Source organism: Mus caroli, unplaced genomic scaffold (assembly GCF_978045245.1).
Source record: "Mus caroli unplaced genomic scaffold, Mus_caroli_1 scaffold_7, whole genome shotgun sequence".
NCBI lineage: Eukaryota > Metazoa > Chordata > Mammalia > Rodentia > Muridae > Mus > Mus caroli.
The window spans coordinates 143309770-143335602 of record NW_028227262.1 but is presented as its reverse complement, the minus strand read 5'-3'; the positions used below and the strand labels follow the sequence as shown (position 1 = coordinate 143335602).

Sequence of the window (25833 nt, the reverse complement as noted above, 5' to 3'; positions counted from 1 at the left end):
CATGTATGTCTGTGTGAGGGTGTCAGGTCCCCTGGAACAGGAGTTACATACAGACAGTTGTGAGCTGCCATGTGAGTATGGGGAAATGATCCTGGGTTCTCTGGAAGAGCAGCCTGTGCTCTTAATTGCTGAACCATCTCTCCAGCCCCCACCCTTCTTCTTTTTTTAGACACGTCAAGTACCTTTTCTGAGATATGTCTTCCTACCTTTTACCTGACAACTATAAGCAGGAAGGTGATGTCACCATTTGGGCTTTTCATTGGCAGTTAGGAAATTCCATGACAGTCCCAGCAGCAGCAGCAATTAAGTCAGTAGCTGTATGCAGGAGAGACACAGATGTTTCCAACACTCCCCCTTTCCCTCCCTGCCCCACGATGGTTGATGCAAAAATCCCCAAATCTAAAGAGATGGTCTCACTACCAGGAATGTGGCTGGAGACTGAAGGAGCCTAAGCTTTGAGGTGAAATGTTTGAATCTTTAAGCGAATCATGCAAATGTTTGCCATCATTATGTCAAATATTGGTGGTTTTAAGAACTGCCCAAGAAATGGCCAAATTCTAACTAAACTCTACATGTATGCCATGAAGATCACACTGCTGGCATGTTTTCATATGAAAGATAATAAATATCGCATCACATGTGGTGAACCCTGGAGATGTTTGTGGAACTTTTTATACAGAAGCCTGTGATGAGGTAGATAGAGACAGAAGCACAAACAAGATGATAGAGAATGTAGATTGTGCATTTATGTAAATCATCACATAATGCAAATGTGTTATGATTGATATGATATGCATAAAATAAGAGAAAATTTATTAACATACCTATACATCATTTACTAAATATCAGGTGAAAATGAGTATGTGTGCTTTTATTCCTCTTGATGATATCATAAAAATTGTGTTTTGAGTGTTCTCTGAAGTTAAAAAATAGAACTCTGAGCCGGGCGTGGTGGCACACGCCTTTAATCCCAGCACTCGGGAGGCAGAGGCAGGCGGATTTCTGAGTTCGAGGCCAGCCTGGTCTACAAAGTGAGTGCCAGGACAGCCAGGGCTACACAGAGAAACCCTGTCTCGAAAAACCAAAAAAAAAAAAAAAAAAAGAAAATAGAACTCTGGATCCCAGATGGGGCTCTATGATACTTGGAAAGTTATAAAATGGTTCAGCAGACTTTGGTGCTAATTGTTTGATGGCTGAATGAGTGAATGAATGAACTAAGTAGGAACCAGTGAATGAATGGACAATCAGGTATTATTAGTTCTAGCCTGTGGAGTGGATCCAAGCAATTGTTAGCTCTGTTCGTTTCAGAAATACCTCTTACTATTTTTTTCTCCAGTTCATCCTAGCAAGAAACTCTGTGAGATTTGCAGGGAAATTTGCTGGGACTTAACTGAAACACGGAAGCAATCAAGTGGTTGAATTCCGGGTTTTTCCAATTGAATGACATTCCTTTATCCGTATTGATTTGGGCTTTGGTAAATTCAATTGGTGATCCCACCTGGATGATTTTAAGACTCTCTGAAGCTTCTTTTTGTTGTTGTTTGCTTTAAGTTTCCAACATAGCTCAAGGAACATAAGAATTTCATCAATTGAAAACTAAGAATCGTTGCTGTGGGATGTGTAAAACAAGAAGCTGACCAGAATTATGCTCCTTTTCTTTAATTCGTCGTCATTATTGAGAGTTATTCTTGGATTTTATGAAAACCAGATTGGAGCATGGGCATGTTCTCTGTCGAACTGTGTTCAAGGAATTGGAACTGAAAATCATTCAAACCAGGAAAACATGACATTGAAAAATAGTCTGCATTCTTTCCTCTACCTCACACTTTCTGACTGGAGAGTCCTACGTAGATTCCAGATCTGTTTTTATTTTTTATTTTTATTTTTTGTTCTTATTGAAATGCACAGTTTGGTGGAAGATCTAGTGGCACATTCCTTTAATCCCAGCACTTGGGAGACAAAGATACCAGATCTCTGTGAGTTCAAGGCTAGTCTCGTCTTTGTAGTGAGTTCTGGGACAACCAGGGCAACATAGTGAGACCTTGCCTCAAAACACCAAGAGAGAGACACATGGGGTGGTGGGGAGGGGGAAAGTGAGTAAGGAAGGGACGGATGGAAAGAAAGAGAAGGGAAGGAAGGAAAAGAAGAGAGGTAGGGGAAAGAAAGAAGTAAAGAAAAAAGAAAACAAAGACAGAAGAAAAGGAAGAAAATTAGGAAAAAGGACAGTTTCCCATCAGAACAAGTCGCAGAACAAGTCTTTGCCTTGATGACTGTTCTATCTGCTTATCAATTATAACATTCTGGTATTTGAAAGCTCAAAATCTATGCTTCTTCCATGGCCCCTTCCAGCTCAATCAGATAGCAGACTGGTCAACAGTCTTCAGTTCACCCTTGTGATCTCATTGCTCTCAAGTGCATTTCTTGTCTGCTGTACCTACTCAATTTTCCAAGAAGAGTTCAAGGTTTAACACATCCCCTTCCATGAAGTCCTTAGAAGTACCCTGCTTTTTCCGATCCACTACCTTCATCAACAGATAAACAAATTCTATCTTCATCTTTATTGGCCAAGGCGCGTGACTGGCCTCGTAGTGTTGTCAATGCCAGGAGGTGCCTTTCCCTACTTTACATTAAGGCACAGCCTCCACCAGCAGTGGCTCTGCTCATCTGAACTCATGTTTCTTCCATTCCCTTTAGCAGAGCACACATCTGTTGAGGCCTTTCACGGTGCCTCTATTTACTACATCATTCTTAGTATAATGACTTCTTTATACAGAGTAAGTTCTCAGCAACTGTTCACTGAGTTTAATTGAAGGAATGAAATGTGTTTATTGAAAACACTACCTCAGCTTATAAATGCAATATGGAAAGTGCTTTCAGGAATTCAGAGGAACGGAGCAGATGTGGGACTTGTCTGCCTTTGAGTGCCTCCACTAACTTGTTTCACATGAACTGCAGTGCCAAGCAATCTTTGGTGGAATTTCAGAAGCCACACTGTGACATTATGACAGAGCATGGTCAAGTTGGATTCAAGTCCATCTCTGACTGCTTGTTAAAATAGGCAAAGGGTAACATTAACATTTGTCTGAAGTGGGCAGGAAAAGGTCATGAAGAATGTCCATGGGAGGTGCGGGAACTTTGGGAGGAGCAGGTTGTGCCCATCTGAGGTCAGGATACTTCCTAGAAGTCTCCACTATGCCAATAAAATAAAATAAATAAAATTTACGTTAAAATTCTTGAAACTAGAGTTGCTTTGCTTCTCTGCTGCATTCAGAGTGAAGAACAGCTTTGGTCAGGGCCTGAGTGGGAGAATTCATATTGTTTCTGTCATAATTTTATTCAAAGATGAGAAATATCCATAGTGCAAGATTCATAGACCACAGAACAATGATGTATTTAAGATAGGTTTTACGCCTATTCAGCAACAGAGGCAAAAGTTCAAATTTCAGGTTTCAAGGAGGAAAGCCATTTGCTGACCTCTAAAAATCCTGTATTGGTGTATAAAGTGTCCTACTATGTATTTCCCAATTCATATTAACATTAATTCGTGTCTTCCATGGGGGAACTGAACTTGTCTAATGAGGGATTTTCTATCCAGGAAGAAAACAGACAATTCAATGACCATTAACTATGTTTTTTTTTCTCCTTCTCCAACACAGTCTTCTGTGATGTCAGTCTGCTTTGCCCGTTTTCATCCTAATTTGGTGGTTGGTGGCACCTATTCAGGCCAGATTGTCCTCTGGGACAACCGCAGTCATCGGAGAACCCCTGTCCAGAGGACCCCCTTGTCAGCCGCTGCACATACAGTAAGTTAAGCTTCTACCATACCTTTGTAAGCTACCCCCACTCTGAAAGGAGAAACAGCTCACAGGACAGCGCTGAAGCTGAGGTAGAAATAACTAACTTCTAGTGCCTGGTTCCTCCTGACTGACTACAGAATGACTTAGTGAATAGTAGATAAAGCGTGATGCCTCATGCCTCTAATCCAGCACTCTAGAGGCTAAGGCAGGAGCATTGCAAATTTGAGGACAGTTGCTACTACACAGCAAAACCTGTTTCAAAAAAATGTGGGTTAAAAAAGCATTAGCTTATACTTGGGAGTCACAGACAGATTGATGTCTATGGGATCTGGCCCAGTACATATTGAACTCCAGGTCAGCGAGGACTACAGAAGAAAAAGCACTTGCTGGTCGGTCAGTGGTGATGCATGCCTTTAATCTCAGCACTCGGAAGGCAGACAGAAGCAGGAAGGTCTAAATTCAAGGTCAGTCTGGTCTACACAATGAGTTTCACAACAGCCAGGGTTACACAGAGAAGCCCCGCCTCAATTTATAAACAAACAAATAAACAAATAGGAAAGGCACTGACTTTGGAGAAACATATTAATAATCTTAACTTTCTGTAAGTTTAAGTTTGAACACACGGAAAGCTTTTCTATGACATTCTAGAGGTCATTCATTAAACAGGTTTCCTGTGACTATCTTCCTAAAGAATCTCTTCACGTTAGTATTTGAGATGCAAACATATATTTCCAAATAGACTGCAGAGAGTACCATGGCTAGGAGTAGTGCATGGGGCATGTGTTAACATGCCTCTTCCATTTGCAATCTAAAAGGGTACTATGACTTTAAATTTGGGAATGTGTAGTGTTCTCAACATGAAGTCTACTGTGACAGTATAATCCCTAAGGTTAAAAATCAACATCTCAAACCCATTACCCATAATTTAGTAGAAGAGGTCCAGCATAGTGTTCACAAGACAACTGCTCTGTCATTTCCGTTAAGAGAATGACAGGTGTGAAGAGCAATTGTTAGGAGGGACGAGGAGACAGGCATGTCTCCATCAATTGCTGTTACCTTGACATTCAGGGTAGCTGATGTTCCTTCTCTGAAATGCCTAAATTATATCCAAGGATACAGCACCAGCATTGTTTCCACTTTCCTTAATACGATTGCTGTATTGTTTCATCTGCTGGCCACAAAACCATTCCAGCCTATAAAATGGATGGATGGGCCACTTAGCTGAAACAAGGCGGAGGGGAATTCTCCTGCTCTTGTTAAGCTTGAAAATGGGAAATGACAAATGCCACGTCAGTTTTAATTTTGATTGACTGGGGCCTAAGAGTCATGCAGGTAAAAAATGGTTCTTGGGACTCTTGGAAAATTGATCTTACCTACCCCATTTCTCCAAACTAATAACAGAAAATAGTGACCCAGGAGAAGACCAGCCCAGTGCAGGTGTCCAAGTAGCATAAAGCCTATTCCTTGGCCCTCTGTGGATGTCTGGTGCGTTTGCGAACAAGCTTCCAATTTTTCTAAAATTATGAATCCAACTGCTACAAGATTTCAGAAAAAGCTTTTGGGGGGATTCCAAATTCAGAAGTTCTTCCAAAGCCTTACTATTTCTTCTCCAAGTAATGACTGGTGTGAGCATCACAGGTCAAAGCTACTATGGTCAAGCTGAGAAGCACTGTTTCTGTTAGGAAGTAAAGCACAAACAAATTTCTTCTCTCGCTCACTGTGTTTTGTCTAATCCATTCATAGATCCATGTGGACAGTTTGTTTTGTGTTTGTCTTTCAACTTCCATCATGGCCGGGCTGATTGGTACCAGGATCAAACACACAAACAAAAAGCTCTCTGCAGATGACTTGCTAATTCCTTTCACACCCACCACACATATGTATTTGGGATAACAGGAAATCATAGTTAAAACAAAATCCTGTTGCCACACAGTACATTTATTCCTAAACTAAATAAAGGCAATCTGGCATTTCTGTTGGGGAAGAAAAGAGCTATACTGTTGCCTTCTTTGCTCATTTCTTTCCAGTCAGTAGAGCTTGTGCCATTTTCTTTCTGTTGAATAGAGATGTGTACTTGTGTTCATTCGGCTCAATGACTCCTCTTGGCCTGTCTTTTCTCCCCCTTGCATCTTTAGACTTCTGAACTTCTGAACTGATTACAGTTTGGATCTGGTTGGGGGGGGGGGTTGATTACATTCCACTGGAGTCTTTCCTTAAAGAAAAAAATACCTCTGTTACCTTTCAATTCACATCCGTGAGGCATGCTTTTCACTCAAAGGGACAAAGGAAACTTTACATCAGTGTATGCTTTCTGAGGTCAGTCCCAATAGGTCGAAACCACAACTTTCTGAATCTTCATTCACACATATTCATCACTTTTACTAAATCAGATATTTTTAAGTGAGACTAATACATTCACTTTACCATTTAATCTCCCACAGTGGCCCTGGGTGCTCTGTAACTCGTGACTTAAGTTTGATGACAGAGTGCTTTGAGTTCCAAAATACCAAAGACCTGAGAAAGACTGTTGGCTACCGTCTCAGCCCAACTTGTTCTTCTTTTATTTAGAAACTTGATTAAAGTGACATTAGTTTCAAATATCTGTTGTACTTGCCATTGCGTAGATCCCATAATGCCTATACACAGGAAGGTGTCAATAGAAACATGGGAACTCACTACCTGTCCATCAACATAGGTAGAAGAGGATTGAACAGTTAAAAACAAGTGTACTCTTATGATACATTATCATGGTTTATGTTTCAGTACATTAAAAGTGAAATCCCTGCTCCACAGATTTCTATACTGTACAGTCAATTGCTGGTAGGTGGTCCTGTATCATTCTTAGAATATTACCCTTAGGGAACTTTGATAAAAGACAGAAGTTTGTTTGAAACAAAAAAGAAATGTTGAGAACTAGATAGCTAAGAAAGAATGGAAGGAATTCATGATGGCTAGCTTAAAGAAAGAGGAGTTAAGAATGAAGATTATAAAACAGTAATCTTAAAATGTTTACACAGTTGTGTTGTTCAGACTCAAACGCGCTAAGAGTAGGTCCCCTGCTACTGGAGGGGAAATCTCTCAGCCGTTCTTGCTAACACTGACTGCCCTTTAAGAAAGGTGTTGCAGACGAGTTTGGACAAGTTCTAGAAAGAGGCAGCCAAGCAGCTACACTCAATGATTATTGCTGCTCTTTCTGACCAGGAGTTTATATGATAATGATAGTCTCGGAACCATCTTTCTGTAATACCAGTTTCCGACTATTGAAGGTTGTTTCATTGTAGTTGTGGCTAGGTATTACGGACACTAACTCATTGAGAGTATGGCTTAAACTGTCAGCTGTTTGTACAGAGAAGCATCAAGTTAGCTGTGGTTAGGCCACTCGTGGCTAAGATGCCTGGAATCTAACCCCAATTGCTATGAGATTCTGCTTATGCTAACCTTCCATTTTCTGTTTAGTGAACAGCTGCAGATAGTTTTAGCCTACTGTGTAGAATTCTACAGAACAGGATCGACTTCTAGAGTTCTGACAGATGTTTAGTGCATCTTACTTAGTTCCCAGGATATGTAAATGACCTTTGTCAAGGCTGAGGCCAAATTTCAACCTCCATACATCGTTAACTGGTATTCTGAAAAATAAATCTCTCTCTTAGATTTTGAAATAACGTGAAGAAAACCCTAGCAGGATGGTGGTGGCCCAGGCCTTTAATCTCAGCACTCAGGAGGCAGAAGCAGGAGAATCTGTGAGTTCAGACAACCTGGTCTACAGAGAGAGTTCTAGAACAGCCAGGGCTACATGGAGAAACCTGTCTTAGAAAACCAATAGAAAAAGAGCCAGGCAGTGGTGGCACATGCCTTTAATCCCAGCACTTGGGAGGCAGAGGCAGGTGGATTTCTGAGTTCGAGGCCAGCCTGGTCTACAAAGTAAGTTCCAGGACAGCCAGGGCTACACAGAGAAACCCTGTCTCAAAAAACCAGAAAGGAAAAGAAAAGAAAAGAAAAGAAAAGAAAAGAAAAGGAAAGGAAAGGAAAGGAAAGGAAAGGAAAGGAAAGGAAAGGAAAGGAAAGGAAAGGAAAGGAAAGGAAAGGAAAGGAAAGGAAAGGAAAGGAAAGGAAAGGAAAAAGGAAAAGAGAGAGAGAGAGAGGAAGGAGGAAGGAAGGAAGGACAGAAAGAAGGAAGGAAGGAAGGAAGGAAGGAAGGGAGGAAGGAAGGAAGGAAGGAAGGAAGGAAGAGAAACCCCATTCCATCTCACTAAAGATATAATGATATTAAGTCCACTACCAATATCCCCCTCCTGAAATTAAACTAGTGTGTATTAACTTCTTTGTAAAGACAGTCCTATCAAATGTTTGGCCTTGGCCAGAATACATTGCACTTCAGACTTAGTAACACGTCGTCCTTCCCAGACTGTGCTGTGTCTTTGAAGACTGCCTCTTTTCATACTCATATTGAGCTTAGAAGCTATGCTGTGTAGTAGAAACAGTCATGTAACTCAGGCTTCCTTCTTCTTGCTCCTGCCCCAGTAACGCTCCTCTCTTCTCGTTCCCTTCAGTTCTATTGCGTTGCATAACTTAACAAGGCGGAGCTCTGCACATATTTGCACTGCTAGCAGTTGCTACAGAACGTTTCCAGAAATTAGGCTCACAAATGGCACATGACGGGATGCTCCTGTGCTAGCCAGATGATGTTGTTGGGTAGGCCTTGTCTTTGAATAATGTGCTCGACACTCAGATGCAATCGTTTCCTCTTGCAGCAGTGCCTGATCCTCCATGTTGATGTTTTACAGCATCCTGTGTACTGTGTCAATGTTGTTGGGACCCAGAATGCTCACAACCTGATCACTGTCTCTACTGATGGCAAAATGTGTTCCTGGAGCTTGGACATGCTCTCAACCCCACAGGTGTGTCTGTTTTCACCTACCCATTGAAGGATTCTGGCTCAAAGACCTGCCTTTTCAAGAACACATCTTCTAAAGGCCCAAAGGCCTGGTTTCAGCAAGTCAGCCCTTGAAGCCAAAATCTATTTCCTCTACCACAAATTATGTCATTATTGCAATCTGTTAATCCTTGGGTCCGTTTCAAATGAAATGGAATAATCAATTTTAAAGCATGGGGATTACAGAACTTGCCTGGAGCGAGAATTGTACTCACCCTACAGCATTGGGAAGTCATGCAAATGAGGTTGCAGCTCAGCAGAGCAGCCCTTCCTGGGGACTTGCCTTGAAGGAAAAGTATCCCAGCAAAACAGAAACTCAATCTGTTGCTTGTTTCTGTACCCTAGACAACCGCCTGTTTTCCTCTCTGGAGTGTTTGCAAGCATTGGCTCCTGCCAATCCTTGCCCAATAAGTGAGAAGTTGGAAATGAATCAGTGCCAGTGACTCCAGACCACTACTGATCACAGCCATGGAAGCCAAACCAAGGAGCAGAGTAGGGAGGACTGCTGGAGGCAGGCATCTGAGTGTCACCTTCAGAGCATGCACATGTGACATGCACATGTGTGCAAACATGAATGCAGACATGCTCATACTATCCACATATCTTTATGTGAAAAGGCACAGTGCTCTCCCCCAACTTAAAACCATGAAGAGTTCGTTCACTGGGCTAGTGTTTGGCAGGTATGTGAGGAAGATCATAGAAAATTTCCAGAAAATAATTCTGAGTCTTACCTTTGCCATCCATTCCCCTGGGAATGACAGCTCTAAAATATCTCCCATTTGATTTCTAAAGAGCACTAGTTTCAAGATATATAAGGACATATGGAAGCTGTAGAGAATCCCCTTTAAGTCTCTACAAATGTAGACAATACTAAAGGGAAGTTCTTCCCATAACTTTAGAGGCACTGAGAGAGTGCTAAGATGCAGCTCACAATTCAGGTTCCTGGTTTTGCCTGACTTTATACAGGCCTGCAGTTGTGTGCAGAGAGCTTATGGTTTTGCTTTAAATTTTTCAGCAATGTGTTGTTTTCTTTTAAAAGCACAGAGATTATAAACAGATATCAGAGCAAACCCTCTATTTGGGAAGTTTTAATTGCCCATTTTGCTGATTAAATGTGTTTGTTTGGGTTAAGCAAGTGGTGTGGGAGCTCCAAGCCCATTTTTATTAGTGTTAGCATGCCCACAGACGCCTGGCTCTGTGTGGAGACAGGGTATTTCATGGTCTGGACTCCAAGGACAGCAGAGACAAGTGGGGCATCGCACAATTGCCTGCCCCTACCCCTACCCCGTCTCCCAGGCCCACCTTCACCCAGTGAGTTACCATCACGAAATCCCTTCCTTGCTGCTAACTTTAGAGGCAGGGCAGAACATCAGATGTTCCTGTTTTCTGTGTTACTGTCATCTTTCCCTTTAATCAGCATCCTACAATGCTCTCAATGTAGGGATGTCAATGTAGGATGATCAGTATCACATGGGGCCTCAGGGTCCATGTGACTGTATCCTATCAGCAAGCATTTCCTATTCATAGACCCTGTGGCCAAAACAGCTTGGTTAACTTACAGAAAAATCCGAGTTCCTGTACAACTCCAGGAACAGTTTGTTCCAAGCTTCAGACACATAAAATAGGCTGTTTGATATAAATAGCCAGGAGTAATCAGGAGCATGCTTGATAGGTTTCCTTTATTGTCATTAAACTTAATTGAGCAGAGCATCGTTTTTAGACACGTGTATCTGTGTGACTGCACACTGTGTGTGCAAAAGTCCCCATGCAAGTCAGAGGCATCAGGTCCTCCGGAGTTGGAGTTACAAGCAGGTGTGAGCTGCCTTCCTTGGAATCAGAGAATGGAACCCTGGTCCTCTGGAAGAACAGCCAGTGGTCTTAACCATCCATCTACCAGCATCAGGGGTGACTTTTGACATACTCTCTAACTCTCCATTTAACAACACATTTTATCATAATAAAGACTCCTGCACTCTGTTAGACCCTGTACAACTAACAACCACCCTTCGTGGGATCCTCTTCCCGTTGAAGTCTGCCTTTATAGGACCTGAGTGACAATTCCCTGGTCTCAGTGCCTGCAGGACCCACAGTCCCTCCATGACAAATGTGTTTAGTACATCTGATATTAATACACGAGTATTCTCATGAACAATTGATTTTGAAAATGTTTGTAAATACAAGGGTATTGTGTGTTTTATTTAAGCCTGGAGCTGACAAGTGTAATCATTACCGTATTATCTTTAGTTTCTGCACCATTAGTTTCAAAATTCTCACCTGTCATCTCTGACTGCGTGGGGAAGCAGCGGTCCATGCTGATGAAATCCAGTCGGCCTGAAACCAGAGATACAGAGTGGCCTGGATGTCAGGGGCAGTTGAGTCTGGCTTCTAGCACAGTGGGGGTCTTTTGTAGCACGGTGTGAAAAGCAAACAGACCATTGAGCCAAATGGTTTTTCCATGCTATCTTTGGCATTGTGAGGAGTTGACAGATGGAAATGTAACTACACCATGTTTTGGTAGGAGAGCATGGAGCTGGTGTACAATAAGTCCAAGCCTGTGGCTGTGACGGGAATGGCTTTCCCAACGGGAGACGTCAACAACTTCGTGGTTGGCAGTGAGGAAGGGACCGTCTACACGGCTTGTCGACACGGAAGGTGATTTTTCTGTTTCCTTTCCTATGACATGGTCCTCATTTTCCAAAATCTTGCCATCTAGATTATAACCACCTTGCTTTGTAAGATAGTTATTTCTGAAAAACCAAACGCAACGCACAACCCCAAGTTCTTACTAGCTTAAGGCGCACATCGGTCTGGGTTCCCGGTGACTGACAAACCTTGCTCACTTCACATCACCTTGAAGAGCAATGTTTGACTTCTTCACAGAGCCTATCATACTCTCGGTCCCTTGCCAGACTCACTTTTTGCACATGCCATCAAGCCCCAACCATGTGTCCTGCAGAGATTAATAAGCACCCAGTATCGCCTATCCCTCCGTGCCTTCGAGACTCAGTTGCTCTGTTCTCTGCTTGGTCTAGAGTTTCTGAGGTTGTTTTTGCCTAAGCCCTCCTCATTAAATATCCAACACAGGCATGGTTCCACACTGAAGTCTTTCCGATTCTCTTTCCTTTACAGCTTATGGGAGTTCACCTTGTTCTGTCAGTTCATTCATTTAAGGAGTGTTTGATAAGAACTCGCTCTGTATCAGACACCATCATAAGAATACAGTAGGGCTGGTGAGATGGCTCAGTGGGTAAGAGCACCCGACTGCTCTTCCGAAGGTCCAGAGTTCAAATCCCAGCAACCATATGGTGGCTCACAACCATCCACAACGAGATCTGGCGCCCTCTTCTGGAGTGTCTGAAGACAGCTACAGTGTACTTACATATAATAAATAAATCTTTAAAAAAAAAAAAAGAATACAGTAAAGTGTAAGGTGCTCATGAGTTAATGTCCTTTGTGAGAGTAAAGACCAATACAAAAGCAAAGAACTGAAGTAGGATGAGCAGGCGAGGACCATTTTTCACATTGTTTTCCAGACATTCATCTACCACATTTCTATCACGATACGATTCCCATTTCATCTCTTATTTCCTGCCCCAGTACCTTGCACTCAGCAAAGGAATGACAATATAAATAAGAAATAAAGAAATGACAATATCTAAATAATGAAAGAAGTTCCTTAAGATCCTCCCACCAAGTGAGAAGGTTTGAATCAGTGAAATATACACAGCACTCTGCAGTTCCCAAGAGAGACTGGCAGGTTTCTCTGAAAACAGCCATAACACCGAAGTGGAGTCCAACCATTTGGACTTAACAGGTGGCCTCACATCTCTTGAAAGGATCCCTGTACCCACAAGGATGCTTAATCTCTCTTTCACCTTTACAGTTCTCAGCCAATTGATGTTTTTCATCGCTTGCACTCATCCCAGGCTCTTTAGGTTTAAGCTCAGCCACATGAATTTTTACACTCCAAGCACACAAGCTGTGATGTTTCCATTGGTTTTGGTTCCAAACAAGCCATGTTTGCCCTGCTTAGATGATTTAAAGAATGACCTGGGAAGACAGGGCATACAGATCCATGTCCAACATCTCTACAATAATAAGACTTGACTAAGCCCACACACCTAACATAAAAAGATCTGATCAAGTGATTCAGTTGTTCAGTCACTGTGCTCCTCCTCTCTACAGAGAGCCTTGCTGGATGTTCTAAGTGTGTAGGAACCATTGAAACCTGGTTCTTGTCATCAGGGAGCTGACAGCAGCATTTCCCACACATACATAAATACATGCAACACTAATAAAATGCCATTATATGACACACAGAGCCCAGTTAGGGAATCATGTAGCCACAGGTCCATCTCCATGTGCATCAATAAGACAGGCTTTTGGTTAACCCAAACCAGTTACAACCTGAGTGTATACACTCTGGCTGCTTAAAATGTAAATTGGAGTGTAAATTCTGACTTTCTTTTTCCATATTTTTTAAGTGAATCACTTTCTAAGTGATGGGTATTTTTATTTTGTGGCCATTGTAAGCGGGAGCATAATGTGCATTGTTGTGCAAAAGAATGTGCACACCACATGACTCACACCACAAATTTCTTTTCCTAAAAATCTAGCTTTGATTTTGACATTGGTCTATCCATCTGAAATATAGGATTTGAATCTTGATGAGCTCGTTAAGCAGCAAGCACTGGCTCTGTCATATTGTTAAGTGGGTTATTAAGGGTTACAACAGAGAGCTGGCAGATTTCTACTTTTTACCCAAGTACAAATCCACTTCCACAAATTAAACAAGGTCTTCACTTTGCACCCTATAAGAAAAAAACAAAAACAAAAACAAAAACAAACAAACAAAAAAAACAAGTGGGTTTCACCAGGGGACACTTCAAAGATCAGTGACTCATGTTCATCAGAGCACATTTTGCTGATCATGTGATGGAAGCACTGTTAGCCATTTTCCTGGATGTAATCATTGAGTGTTTGTTACATGGTACATACATACCCAACAGTGTTGTCCTCAAATTTTACTCAGCACACTGACATTGATTAGTGCCCATGGGCCCAAATGTTTTATTAACTGAATTCAGTTTTGCTATTAGTGACATAATACTGAGATTCCACGATCCCTGTATGTTTGTCATACTTACAACCTCATGTATATGGATTTTTAAAATACAATATTGTTGGTATATGTTCTATGAGTTTTCTAATTATGTATGTCTGTATGCAGACTATTACATGATTTTTAAAAGGCTGGAAATGATCCTTGCTTGGTTAAATAATCCATGTCTAAGAATGGCTTTTAAAATGTGTATTCCTATTCTCAAGTGTGCTTTTTAAAGAACATAAGTTTGTCTTTCTTTTTTGTTATATAGTTCAACAAATATTTATAGAGTACTTATTGTATACTAGACACTTGGAAGAAATGTAAAAAATGTAAACTATCTTCCCTTATAGAATTTACAAAACGAATCTCTAATCTCTTTATAGATTCCAGAGAAACGAGCATATCATTTTTTTCAAATTATATTGAAACCATGTGAATTATTTTGAGGTAGCAAAGATTTTTATGAGATGTCACAACTCAACTTAAGAAATTTCCTAGAAGGAGTAAACAACTACTCTTTCAAAGAAGAACTGAACTGTAAAGCCAGTGACCTCCTTAGAGAGCACGCAAATGGGGCCTAAGTATCTCAGGATTGGTTGCATCTGAGAACACTTCTGAGATTTCAAGTGCGTTTGTTTCACTATAACAGTGGCCCAACGATTACAAAATCTGCAAGACCACAGGAAATAGATAAACGATACAAATTGTATTATTAAATTCTCAAGATTTCTTAAGCATCAATGTCTTCCTTTCAAAATCACTGTGAAAATGGTTTCACTCCTGATTGTGTATGGTTGTTTTTAACATATGCAGAGATGAGAACTGTTGTTTGTAATACATTTTTGCTTTGCAAAGGTCACTGAAATGCTTCGTGTTTTCTTTCTGCAGCAAAGCAGGCATCGGTGAGGTCTTTGAAGGTCACCAAGGGCCAGTGACAGGCATTAACTGCCACATGGCAGTGGGTCCCATTGACTTTTCTCATCTGTTTGTCACGTCATCATTTGACTGGACTGTCAAACTATGGACCACAAAGGTAAGGATGCCTTGATAGAAAATGCTCCATAAAACACAGGGGGAGAGGATGTTTCCTTTCTGGGATAGTTACAGAGTACAGCTGTTGCCTGGCATTGAAATTCAGACAGCCTATTGGGGAACTCCATTTATCTGAGCAATATTGTAATATATATATATCCAATTGTTATATACATATAGTAGTATTGTAATATATATTTTTTTTCAAATAATGATGAATTCACAGTCCTTCTTTACTAATCCCATCAATGTTCACCAACATAAATCTTGTTGAAAATCTCTCTAGGCCGTGTAACATTTACTTACACACATTCACAGCTAGGGGGGAAGTGTTTGTGTGGTTAGTCTTGTCTTGTTCTTTGATTGTGTATCTTTCGTCTATTTTGGTTTATTGAACCTTTCGGGGTTTCTCAACTGGTATGTTAAAATATAAGTTACTTGTGATTTAAATGTCCTTTGTACTATGACAGAAAAAAAAAGTGCAGTGGCCTAGAGAACAAAGAGTGTTATAGAGCTGGAAAGTTTGGGACAGAAGGGAAGAAGATGACTACAGATAGAAATCAAAAGAGACGATAGCCACAGAGGTGGCTGGTTAGTGACTTCACTGGAAGGACTGTGATAGAGTCAGCGATACCTAGGGGATCTGGCCAAAATGAGAGACTCCGGGTTCAACAAGGGCCCCTGCCAAAATCGTAAGATAGAAAATGACAGACAGGATGGAAAGCACCCAGCACCAACCTCTGGCCTTCACAGAAGCACACACATGTGCACACGTACATGCACACATCCGCACAGACATGTCCTTGCTCAAAGAAACTAGTGATGTGTGGTAGCCTTCACTGCATGTAGTGAAGCACACCCAAGGAAGGACATGTCAGGGGAAAGCCTAGACAAGCTGAGCTTGAGGTTTCTGGGAAGTTCAGTGCAGAGCTTTGAGCAGGCCGTTTGCTGTGAAGCAGAGAAGGAGAGGGCTTGAGCTGCAGTGGCGGATATAGTAGCCGTCAGAAAGCAGTGACAGTTGTAGTTGCAGGGTCTGGAAGGAAGTGTGGAGACTCAGTGGAGGAGGGTCTCAATGGTAATCAAGAGCTGTAACAACAGAGAAGGGAGCAGAAAGCAAGGCAAGAAATGGGAGAGAAGCAGTTTTGTGGGTCTATTCATGGATCTTCGGGGAGATAATAATGTTAGGATGACAGATGTGGCCCGAGATTGTCTGAAAATATGCACAGCCTCATTTAAAAGGGAAACTCAAATGAAATTCGCATTCAAAAATTTATTTCCAAATATCAGGTGAACAGAATCTAACAATTTCACATCTGAAAACATCCAGCCAGTCTTGTACTTGTTGGGAATGCAAAATGGTGCAAATCATGGGGAATCATTTAGGAAGATCTGAAAACATCGCAGACCCTAACAAGCCATTCTCTTCTTAGGGAATCCATGCTAAAGATGCACGGGCCAAAACACAAAGGGTGTCTGCTGAGGCACAGTCATTGAAAGATTAACTAAAGAACCAAAAGCTGAAAAAACCCAGAAGTCTTCATTAACAGGGTTCTGTGAGAGGAAAAATAGAGAAAAATGACTTCTCCACACTATTATAAATTGAACTCTAGAAACTATATCTAAATTAGAAGAGCTAGGCAGAAAGAACTGAGACTAGTACTTTGTCATTTCTTCTTTATATAGTTTTGAAACTTTGAACAACGACCAACACACATTATGTGCTTAAAAAAAATAATGATCACATTTCTTTGAATATACTCTGCTTGGTACATTTGATATGGAAGTCATTAAAGTATTTCGTAATTTTAAAAAAGTAAGACAACTTAGAAATTGATTCATAAGAGAATTTAATTTGTAAGAAAATTTAAAAGAACATGATCTGAATCTCTTTAGTGTACTTCAAAGTGATGACAAAATCCCCATACCGAGAAATGGTTTGAAGTGGCTTTAACATCCGACACTTGGGGATCCATTCCTAGAGCTATATATTTCAAGAGGAAAAATACCAGAAAAACAAACTGCCTTAAACCATTTCTAAAACTAACATGACTGCTAGGCATTTGCTGCCACTGCTCTGACTGTTAGGTCTGTAGGTCCAGATTAAATAAACAGCTATGTGACTGTCACTGAGAACTGTCATAAAATCAGTGGGTAGAAAGGAGCCACAGAGGCAAGGACTGAAGTGACAGTTCTCTAGGACTCCTGGTTTAGAAGTATCTGTAAGACTTTGGGGTAAGGATTACATTTTCATTAGAAAAATCCATTGTTCTACATTCAAGAAAACTCTAGGAACTCTAGAAAGCCTATGGCAAAGACCTCCCTGATTTCCAACTGTTCTCCCTAAGTGCAAGTTCTCCTAGTAAACTAAGGACACAGTAGGACTATCTCCTCCGCAGTCTGAAGCAGGGTACATGTATAATTTTATGCCAACTACTACAAAGCTTTTCAATCAAAGGACTTGGAACTCATCCTGAGTAAGTTACCAAGAAGGGTGATAGATTTAAGACTGTTTGGTGAATTGAAGAAAACAAGCCAACATAAGCATATTTCTGAATCACATTTGGAAAATAATAGACAAGTAAGCTCACTGGTTTAAAATTTGGTGAGTAAGAGAAAAACATAATTATTCTATATTTCCAAAAGACTTGTGCTACAGGGTTGTTAAGTGGGGTGTGTGTGTGTGTGTGTGTGTGTGTGTGTGTGTGTGTGTGTGTGTTTCAGTTGACACAGAAATATGAAACATATTTGAATTGTATCATTTTATATCCCTAATGGTTCCAGTAATGATTATGGCTAATAATATTATAAAAATTAGGAAGGATACTTGTAACTAGGATAGTAGGGACATCACTTTTATAGAGGACTTACACTAAAAAAATCAGTCCTGAATTATATCAATCTTCATCTCTCTGAGATTAGATACAAAAGTAAGCCAAGAAGCCACATGGTAAATAACAGCACAGGTGCATAGGTAGCCCTGCCAGACTGTGGGGAAATTGACAAGACAAGGCATTTCATTTCTACAGCAAAGCTAAAACAAACAACAACAAAAACAAACAAAAAAACAAATTAAATAGAAAATATATATTAAAATAAAATAGAACAAAAAATCTGCAAGAAAGGTAAAACAACAAAAACAAAACAAAAAACCAAAATATTAGATAGAAACTACATATTAAAAAATCAAACAAAAACAAGCTTGAGACTTTACAAATATCTCAAAATAGGGATCTCGCACAAGTCTTACTTAACACTGTCAGCTTGTTTAAAAGGTTTAGAAAGCTGTCAAAGACATATGACTACTATTGAATGGCTTTCATGAATCTTTAAATATGATATTATAATAATCTTAAATGGCATTACCTTCTAGGGATGCATACCAGAATATTTATAGAAAATATAAATATATTTTCTATACTGCTGCCAGTGATTTGCTCAAAATAAGCCATTTGGGAAAGGGAGAGCTTGTGAATACAGATAAATAAGATTGCATGTGTGTTGGTAATTACTGAAGCTGAGTGATTGACATTAGTCCATTTATCAATATACGTGTGCCATGTTTGAAGTCTTCTCTAACAACATTTAAAGAAAACCTAAGAGTAAATAACCCTGACAAATATTCAGAACTGGGATATGCCCCTGTATTTGCCAACCCAGAAGTCTCCAGTGCTCAGCAAAACACAGTTTCTTTGGAGCATGAGAAAAGAGCACAAATTATAATAGATCAAGGCCTGAGAACAAGGTGAGAAGCAGCTGGGGCACCCAGGGTCTTTCCTTATTTCTTTTGACTATTGAATTTTAAAATGGAGTCTCTTGTAGACCAAGATGGCCTCAAAAATCACCCCATAACAGACCAGCCTTGAACTGCTGGAGCACAGGCCTGAGCCTCCCTAGGACTGGGATGTCAGACATGCACCGTGGAGGTTGGGTTTTGCTGCTGCTGTTGTTGTTGTTGCTTTTGTAACTGTTTAAGGACTGTAAGATGCTTGTCCATGTTGCTGTTACAGAAGGACGGGTAAAGGAAGAAAACAAAATCTGTAAATGTATGCTGGAGGGAAATGTAGTTAAAATGTTTGCATAAATAGTACCCCTAGCACGGGCAGAGCAATGCAGTTTAGCTTTGAGCAATGACATCTGTTCTATAATAACAGAGGGACAGGAAGTACTGGGTGGGACAAACACAATCCAGCAGGCTTAGTGACTGGAGGAGAGCAAACATTGATAATGACTATTTTGTTAATAAAGTAGGAGACTCGGGTCTCTGGTGAATGGAAGTAGAAACGCTAGAGGAAACAGATTTCAGCTAGTGTAGATTCATGAATACAAAACAAATTGTGTAAACAAAACACAAACAGCTCTGGGCACGGTGGTGGGCCGTTTGTGGTCAAATCAGTATTTTCCTGTGTCTATCTTTGAAGCAGACTTTTACCAACGGAGGTCAGCGGTAGAAGTTTCTACATAAAGAAGGGAAGGAAAGGTTTCTGGGTTGGAGCTTTACCAGAGTGTGATGGAAGTAAACTAGAACATGGGACCTGGAGATAGAAGAAAGGAGGCATTTGGTTTTATAAGCTCATGAAAACAGGAAATAAAAACAGACAGGAGGAGGAAAGGGTGCGAGCATCTGGAAAGCCATGGAGGATCAAAGGATGGGTAGGAAGCAAGGAACTGGGAAAATGATAGCAAGAGATTGCTGTAGGGAGTAGGATGTAACGTGGATGTAGCATTTTATGACTGGCCTAGCTCCAAACTGTGTGCAGTTGCTCACAGTAGAAACCTAGTGAAGGTGGAGGTCACTCGAAATAGGAAGAATATAGAGAAGAAGGCAAAGGTGCTGCGACACAGTGGGTTTGAAATGGATCAAATCATCCTAGATCTGACTATAGCAGGGCAGAAAGAAACCGTGATGGCAACGCTTAAGTTTTCAGTGACCCGGGCTTTTCCCTGGACTGGAAGAACGATGAAGCAACCCCAAGGAGCAAGAAAGAAGCCTTTTCACTCACTGTTTGGAAAATGCACACACGATAACAAACAGCTGCCGCCTGAGCAAGGTCAGCCTTTTTACGTGGCGGGGGAGGGGGGGATTTACTGTAGAACGAACGAGAGATCCACAGTGATGGGGATGGGGATGGGGGCACGTTGGAAACATCTGGAAAACAGCAAGCTGTGAGAACAGATTTTGACAGATGCATACCTAATAGAAATTTCTACCAAAAAAAAAAAAAAAAAAAAAAAATCCTGTGCAGACCTACAAAGAAGGAGGAAGTGGGGCGGGGCTTAAGTTCCAACTCGGAACTCTGCAGCTTGAGGACAGCTTGAAGGGAGTCAAGATTAAAACACATTACACATCCATCCTTAGCCCCAACCCTGACCATACCAAGTTTCATCACTAAACCGCTGTCAGGGAAGACTTCGCTGCGAAGCAGAAACGTTGTTGGAGTGGTTTTCCTCATTTTCCTCATAAACAGAGGGCCAGGCTGCATTCCAGGCAGCTGAGTCAACAAACACAGAAGCAGACATTTTTATCCAAAAGGCTAGAAAGTCGGGGTCCAGTAGGGAAGTGACACTGGAGAGATAGCTGTGCTTGATACAGATTTTCAGTTTATTAGATGATGGGGGTAATTAATTACAATTTAATTATAAAGAATTTTTGTGATACAAAACCAGTTAATTTGCATTGGGTAGCCCACATCAACATTGCGGTAAACGTTTCTTTTTTTTTTTTTTCAAAATTTTTTTATTAGGTACTTTCTTCATTTACATTTCAAATGCTATCCTGAAAGTCATCTATACCCTCCACCCCCACCCTGCTCTCCTACCCACCCACTCCTGCTTCCTGGCCCCAGCATTCCCCTGTACTGGAGCATATAATCTTCGCAAGACCAAGGGCCTCTCCTCCCATTGATGACCCACTAGGCCATCCTCTGCTACATATGCAACTAGAGACACAGCTCTGGGAGGTACTGGTTAGTTCATATAGTTGTTTCTCCAATAGGGTTGCAGACCCCTTTGACTCCTTGGGTACTTTCTCTAGCTCCTCCATTGGGGGCCCTCTGTTCTATCCAATAGCTGACTCTGAGCATCCACTTCTGTATTTGCCAGGCACTGGCATAGCATCACAAGAGATAGCTATATCAGGGTCCTGTTAGCAAAATCTTGCTGGCATATGCAATAGTGTCTGGGTTTGGTGGCTGTTTATGAATGGATCTCTGAATGGTCCTTCCTTCGGTCTCAGCTCCAAACTTTGTCTCTGTAACTCTTTCCAAGGGTATTTTGTTCCCCATTCTAAGAACAAAGGAAGTGTCCACATGTTGGTCTTCCTTCTTCTTGATTTTCTTGTGTTTTGCAAATTGTATCTCGGATATTCTTTTACTGGGCTAATATTCACTTATCAGTGAGTGCATATCATGTGTGTTCTTTTGTGATTGGATTACCTCACTCAGGATGATTTTTTTCTAGTTCCATCCATTTGCCTACAAATTTCATGAATTCATTGTTTTAATAGCTGAGTTGTACTCCACTGTGTAAATGTACCACATTTTCTGTATCCACTCCTCTGTTGAGGGACATCTGGGTTCTTTCCAGCTTCTGGCTATTATAAATAAGGCGGCTATGAACATAGTGGAGCATGTGTTCTTATTACCGGTTGAAACTTCTTCTGTGTATATGCCCAAGAGAGGTATTGCTTGATCTTCTGGTAATACTATGTCCAATTTTCTGAGTAACCTCCAAACTGATTTCCAGAGTGGTTGTACCAGCTTACAATCCCACCAGAAATGGAGGAGTGTTCCTCTTTCACCACATTCTCACCAGCATCTGCTGTCACCTGAATTTTTGATCTGAGTGATTCTGACTGGTGTAAGGTGGAATCTCAGGGTTGTTTCAGGGTTGTTTTGATTTGCATTTCCCTGATGATTAAGGATGTTGAACATTTTTCAGGTGCTTCTCAGCCCTTCGGTATTCCTTAGTTGAGAATTCTTTGTTTAGCTCTGTACCCCATTTTTAAAAGGGTTATTTGATTTTCTGGAGTCCAGCTTCTTGAGTTCTTTGTATATATTGGACATTTGTCCCCTATCAGATTTAGGATTGGTAAAGATCCTTTTCCAATCTGTTGGTGGCCTTTTTGTCTTATTGACAGTGTCTTTTGCCTTACAGAAGTTTTGTAATTTTATGAGTTCCCATTTGTCGATTCTTGATCTTACAGCACAAGCCATGGATGTTCTATTCAGGAATTTTTCCCCTGTGCCCATATCTTCCAGGATTTTCCCCACTTTCTCCTTTATAAGTTTCAGTGTATCTGATTTTATGTGGAGTTCCTTGATCCACTTAAACTTGAGCTTTGTACAAGGAGATAAGAATGGATCAATTCCCATTAAGAAGAACTCAGAAGATGGAAAGATCTCCCATGCTCATGGATTGGCAGGATTAATATAGTAAAAATGGCTATCTTGCCAAAAAGCAATCTACAGATTCAATGTAATCCCCATCAAAATTCCAACTCAATTCTTCACCGAGTTAGAAAGGGCAATTTGCAAATTCATCTGGAATGACAAAAAATCTAGGATAGCAAAAACTATTCTCAACAATAAAAGAACCTCTGGTGGAATCACCATGCCTGACCTCAAGCTGTACTACAGAGCAATTGTGATAAAAGCTGCATGGTACTGGTACATCTACAGACAGGTAGATCAATGGAATATAATTGAAGACCCAGAAATGAACCCACACACCTATTTGATCTTTGACAAGGGAACTAAAACCATCCAGTGGAAAAAAGAAAGCATTTTCAACAAATGGTGCTGGCACAACTGGCAGTAAACATTTTAAATATGATATCAGTCCATTAGATCTTCACCATGAATCTCTGACTCAATAGTATCCCATGTACTAGAACAGGTATGAGAAGGATAAATGGCTTAACTAGTACACTTGTCAAATAATTGGAGAAACTGTATCTAAACTCAGTTTTGTGTAACATCAAAGCCTAATGGAAAAAGAGTGCTGCAGTCATTATACTGTGCTAGAAACCTGAGTGTGTTGGAGTCCAAAGAGAAGAGACAAGAAAAATGTGGATTAATAGTGTGTGGTCGAAGCATGGGGAAATGTTAGGTGTTGTAGGAGAGAGGTACCTGATGGAGGGTGGGAGTGACTTGTCTGAGCTTGGATAAGCTGTTACGGTTGGGTCTAGCTAGTGCTTATGTAGAACAGAGAGGACAGAAAGGAACTGAGTTTTCTGCTGGCCATGATGAGAACTGAGATATGGTAAGGAAAGTACTGGTGTTTATTCCAGAGTTCTTTGCAAGAGATAAGAACAATCCCTTACTCTAAAGGATCCCAAACCTTGCAGACTTGAGGACCAGCATCAGCTAAATACGGAAGCTGATTTCTGTATTTAAAGTTACAAGACTACAAGAAGAGAGTCTCACCGAGTGCATTTTATAATATAAATATAAAATATATTATATATAATATATATACATATAATAACATAATAATATGCTGCTTATTCTATTTGGGAGGGTATACCTACCCAAATGATTCTCTCCTTCCAGGTGGCCTTGGGGAAGTTGTTATCCTTGAATTGGTCTCTGTGAGAAAATATCAAATATGAACAATTGAACGGAAGGAAGGTTTATTTTTGCTCACAGTTTCGAAGGCTCATTCATTTGGATCGGGAGCAGACCTGTTCATCTTATGCTAAAGTATGCAAGGGAAGGAATATGGGGCAGGGAAGTGCAAAGTACACATTGCTACAGTGGCCTACTTTTTCCAGCCAGGCCCCACCTTCCACCACCTCACAAGATCTCTATCAGATTATGGATCTTTCAAAGGATTAATCCTTTCCTTCTGTCAGAGCTCTTGTGACCTAGTTGTCTTTAGAAGTTCCTTCTTTGATGTACCCAGGGATGTGCTTTTCTGATCTCCGGGGTGTTTCTCCTAAACCAGAAGAAATATAATTTTCTTAAATCACAGTATCTTTCAAATTGCTTATTAAATTTTTTCAAAACTTTAACTGAAAATAATCTGAACAAAAATAACAAAAATTTAAAAACTAATCTTGTTTTGAAATGATGAATAAGAGTTATTAAGGCAGCTGCAGTGTGCGTCTGTAAGCCCAGCCTTGGAGAGGCAGAGGGAGGGGGATTATTGCAAGCTTGGCACAGAAAGCTTGAGCTACGCAGAAAGATTCAGTCTCAAAAAAGTTAAAATTTAAATAAAGGCCAAAAGAATTATTTATAAACAAGGCTTTGGTTTGTTTTTGTTTTTTGTTTGTTTGCTTGCTTTATTGTTGGTGTTGATGTTGTTTAATCTTACTGGCAATGAGTTTTTAAAGAGATTTACAAAAGAGAAAGAAATGAGCTGAGATATCATCCAAGTCTTCCCTTTTGGGAGGGGGTCAGACAGTTAAGACAATAAAATTAATAACACCATTTTATTTGATTTATATTGACTACTTGTTTGTTTTTCTGATAGGACAGAGACACTAACCTAGGAGTTCACATGTGCTAGACAAGCATTCTACACTCATCTCTAAACCCAATCTTATTTTCAATTGTAAGCATTGAGACCACTTTTTATAATACTCTTTGTTCACTTTCTTAAATACCAGCGTATTTTTCCTTTTAACTCTTCAGAAGGTGCTGTAATGAAGGAGCAAGGAAACAAATGCTGTAACCGTCACACCAGGGGATAAAATGTAAATAGATGTAGAAAATACTATTGTTATGGTTAATTACCAATATACATGGGTAATTGACAACATGTAGGAGATCTCAGTGGATGGTAGGGCCATCTGCTGTGTAGTGATAATACAGGCTTTTTACCTGTGGAAACCACCATGGGACATCATTCCATGTCCGATCTGATCACCTCATCCTGTTTCTCTACTTTTCTGATTTCCCTCCAGTTTATTGAAACTTTTCTGCCTTGTTTGTCTCTTGCCTTTTCCGGCCATGCAACCTCAGCCTCCACAATATCCCTCCGCCCCCAGGACCTCATCTGGACCCTCTCCTTCAAAAGCCAGCCACCCTTGCTCTCTTGCTGTTCCAAGAGTCATTTTGCCGTTTTTGTTTCTTATGATGACTTTGTCGCTTTAATGTTGGTTTGTCCTTCCGAGCAGCCTTGCAGCGATCATCAGAGAATGAGGCGGCCCTGGAGGTAGAGTAAAATACTTTAAGTCTATCCTTGATGGCCCTTTTAAAAGTAAAGCATGCACTGCTTGAATAAATTCTGAGTATCAACTCCTATGTTTTACTGTACCTTAGCACATTACGTTTCCCATCCATCAAATAGGGCTGCAGTTGATGCTCAGAAATAAAGTATGTACTCTTGGCTGAATTAGAACATTCATTATTCCACTCTGCCTCTCTGTTTGCTGAGGTTTGGGCTCTGCTTCCCCCTGTGCTGCAGTTTAGCTTAGTGGCTAGACAAGTTATGAGTCTTTAGACTTTTTATCATTTCATCCAGTTGGGAAAGTTTCAGTGGATTCCAATTAAACATTAGGTTAATATTTATTTTGGCCTTGGTACAGTTTCTTAAGGATTTAGCTTCCTGATACGGCTCATGTATTTGCCAGGTCGGTTCCTTTCCTTGAACTTCCAAGAGCTAATGTTTCTTCTGCTCATATTGACACTATCTAAATTCTTTCTGCATTAGATTTTTGAGATCTGACATTTAACTCTCTTATATTGACTGAGCTAGTATATGGCCTGACTTAACTCCCATGTTGGTATTTGATGGCTGTGCTGGCCACAAGCCTGGTGGTGTATGTTTGATTGACAGACATCTCTGCCTCTCTCTGGGTACATATTGACATTTCAGACTTTGTCCTGGTAGATGAAATGCATCTCTGGCTGCTAATCTTTTAACAGAGCAGTGACTCTAAGGATGGGATGTTCTAAGTGACTGACAGATAATGAATTCGCACAAATCATCATCCTCCGCGTCTAAGCCCTCACTGTGAAACC

General features: G+C 40.6%; 1 protein-coding gene across 12 annotated transcripts in view; it reads left to right on the top strand.

The window, feature by feature from the left end:
• Window positions 1-25833, top strand: part of Dync1i1 (dynein cytoplasmic 1 intermediate chain 1) — a 311790-nt gene that overhangs the window by 239661 nt on the left and 46296 nt on the right. For all 12 annotated transcript variants that reach the window (XM_021164407.3, XM_029478836.2, XM_021164410.3 and 9 more), the window contains 4 exons: window positions 3657-3803; window positions 8582-8695; window positions 11249-11382; window positions 14726-14870. In XM_021164407.3, the coding sequence (XP_021020066.1) occupies window positions 3657-3803; window positions 8582-8695; window positions 11249-11382; window positions 14726-14870 (540 nt within the window). The remainder of the gene's footprint in view (window positions 1-3656; window positions 3804-8581; window positions 8696-11248; window positions 11383-14725; window positions 14871-25833) is intronic.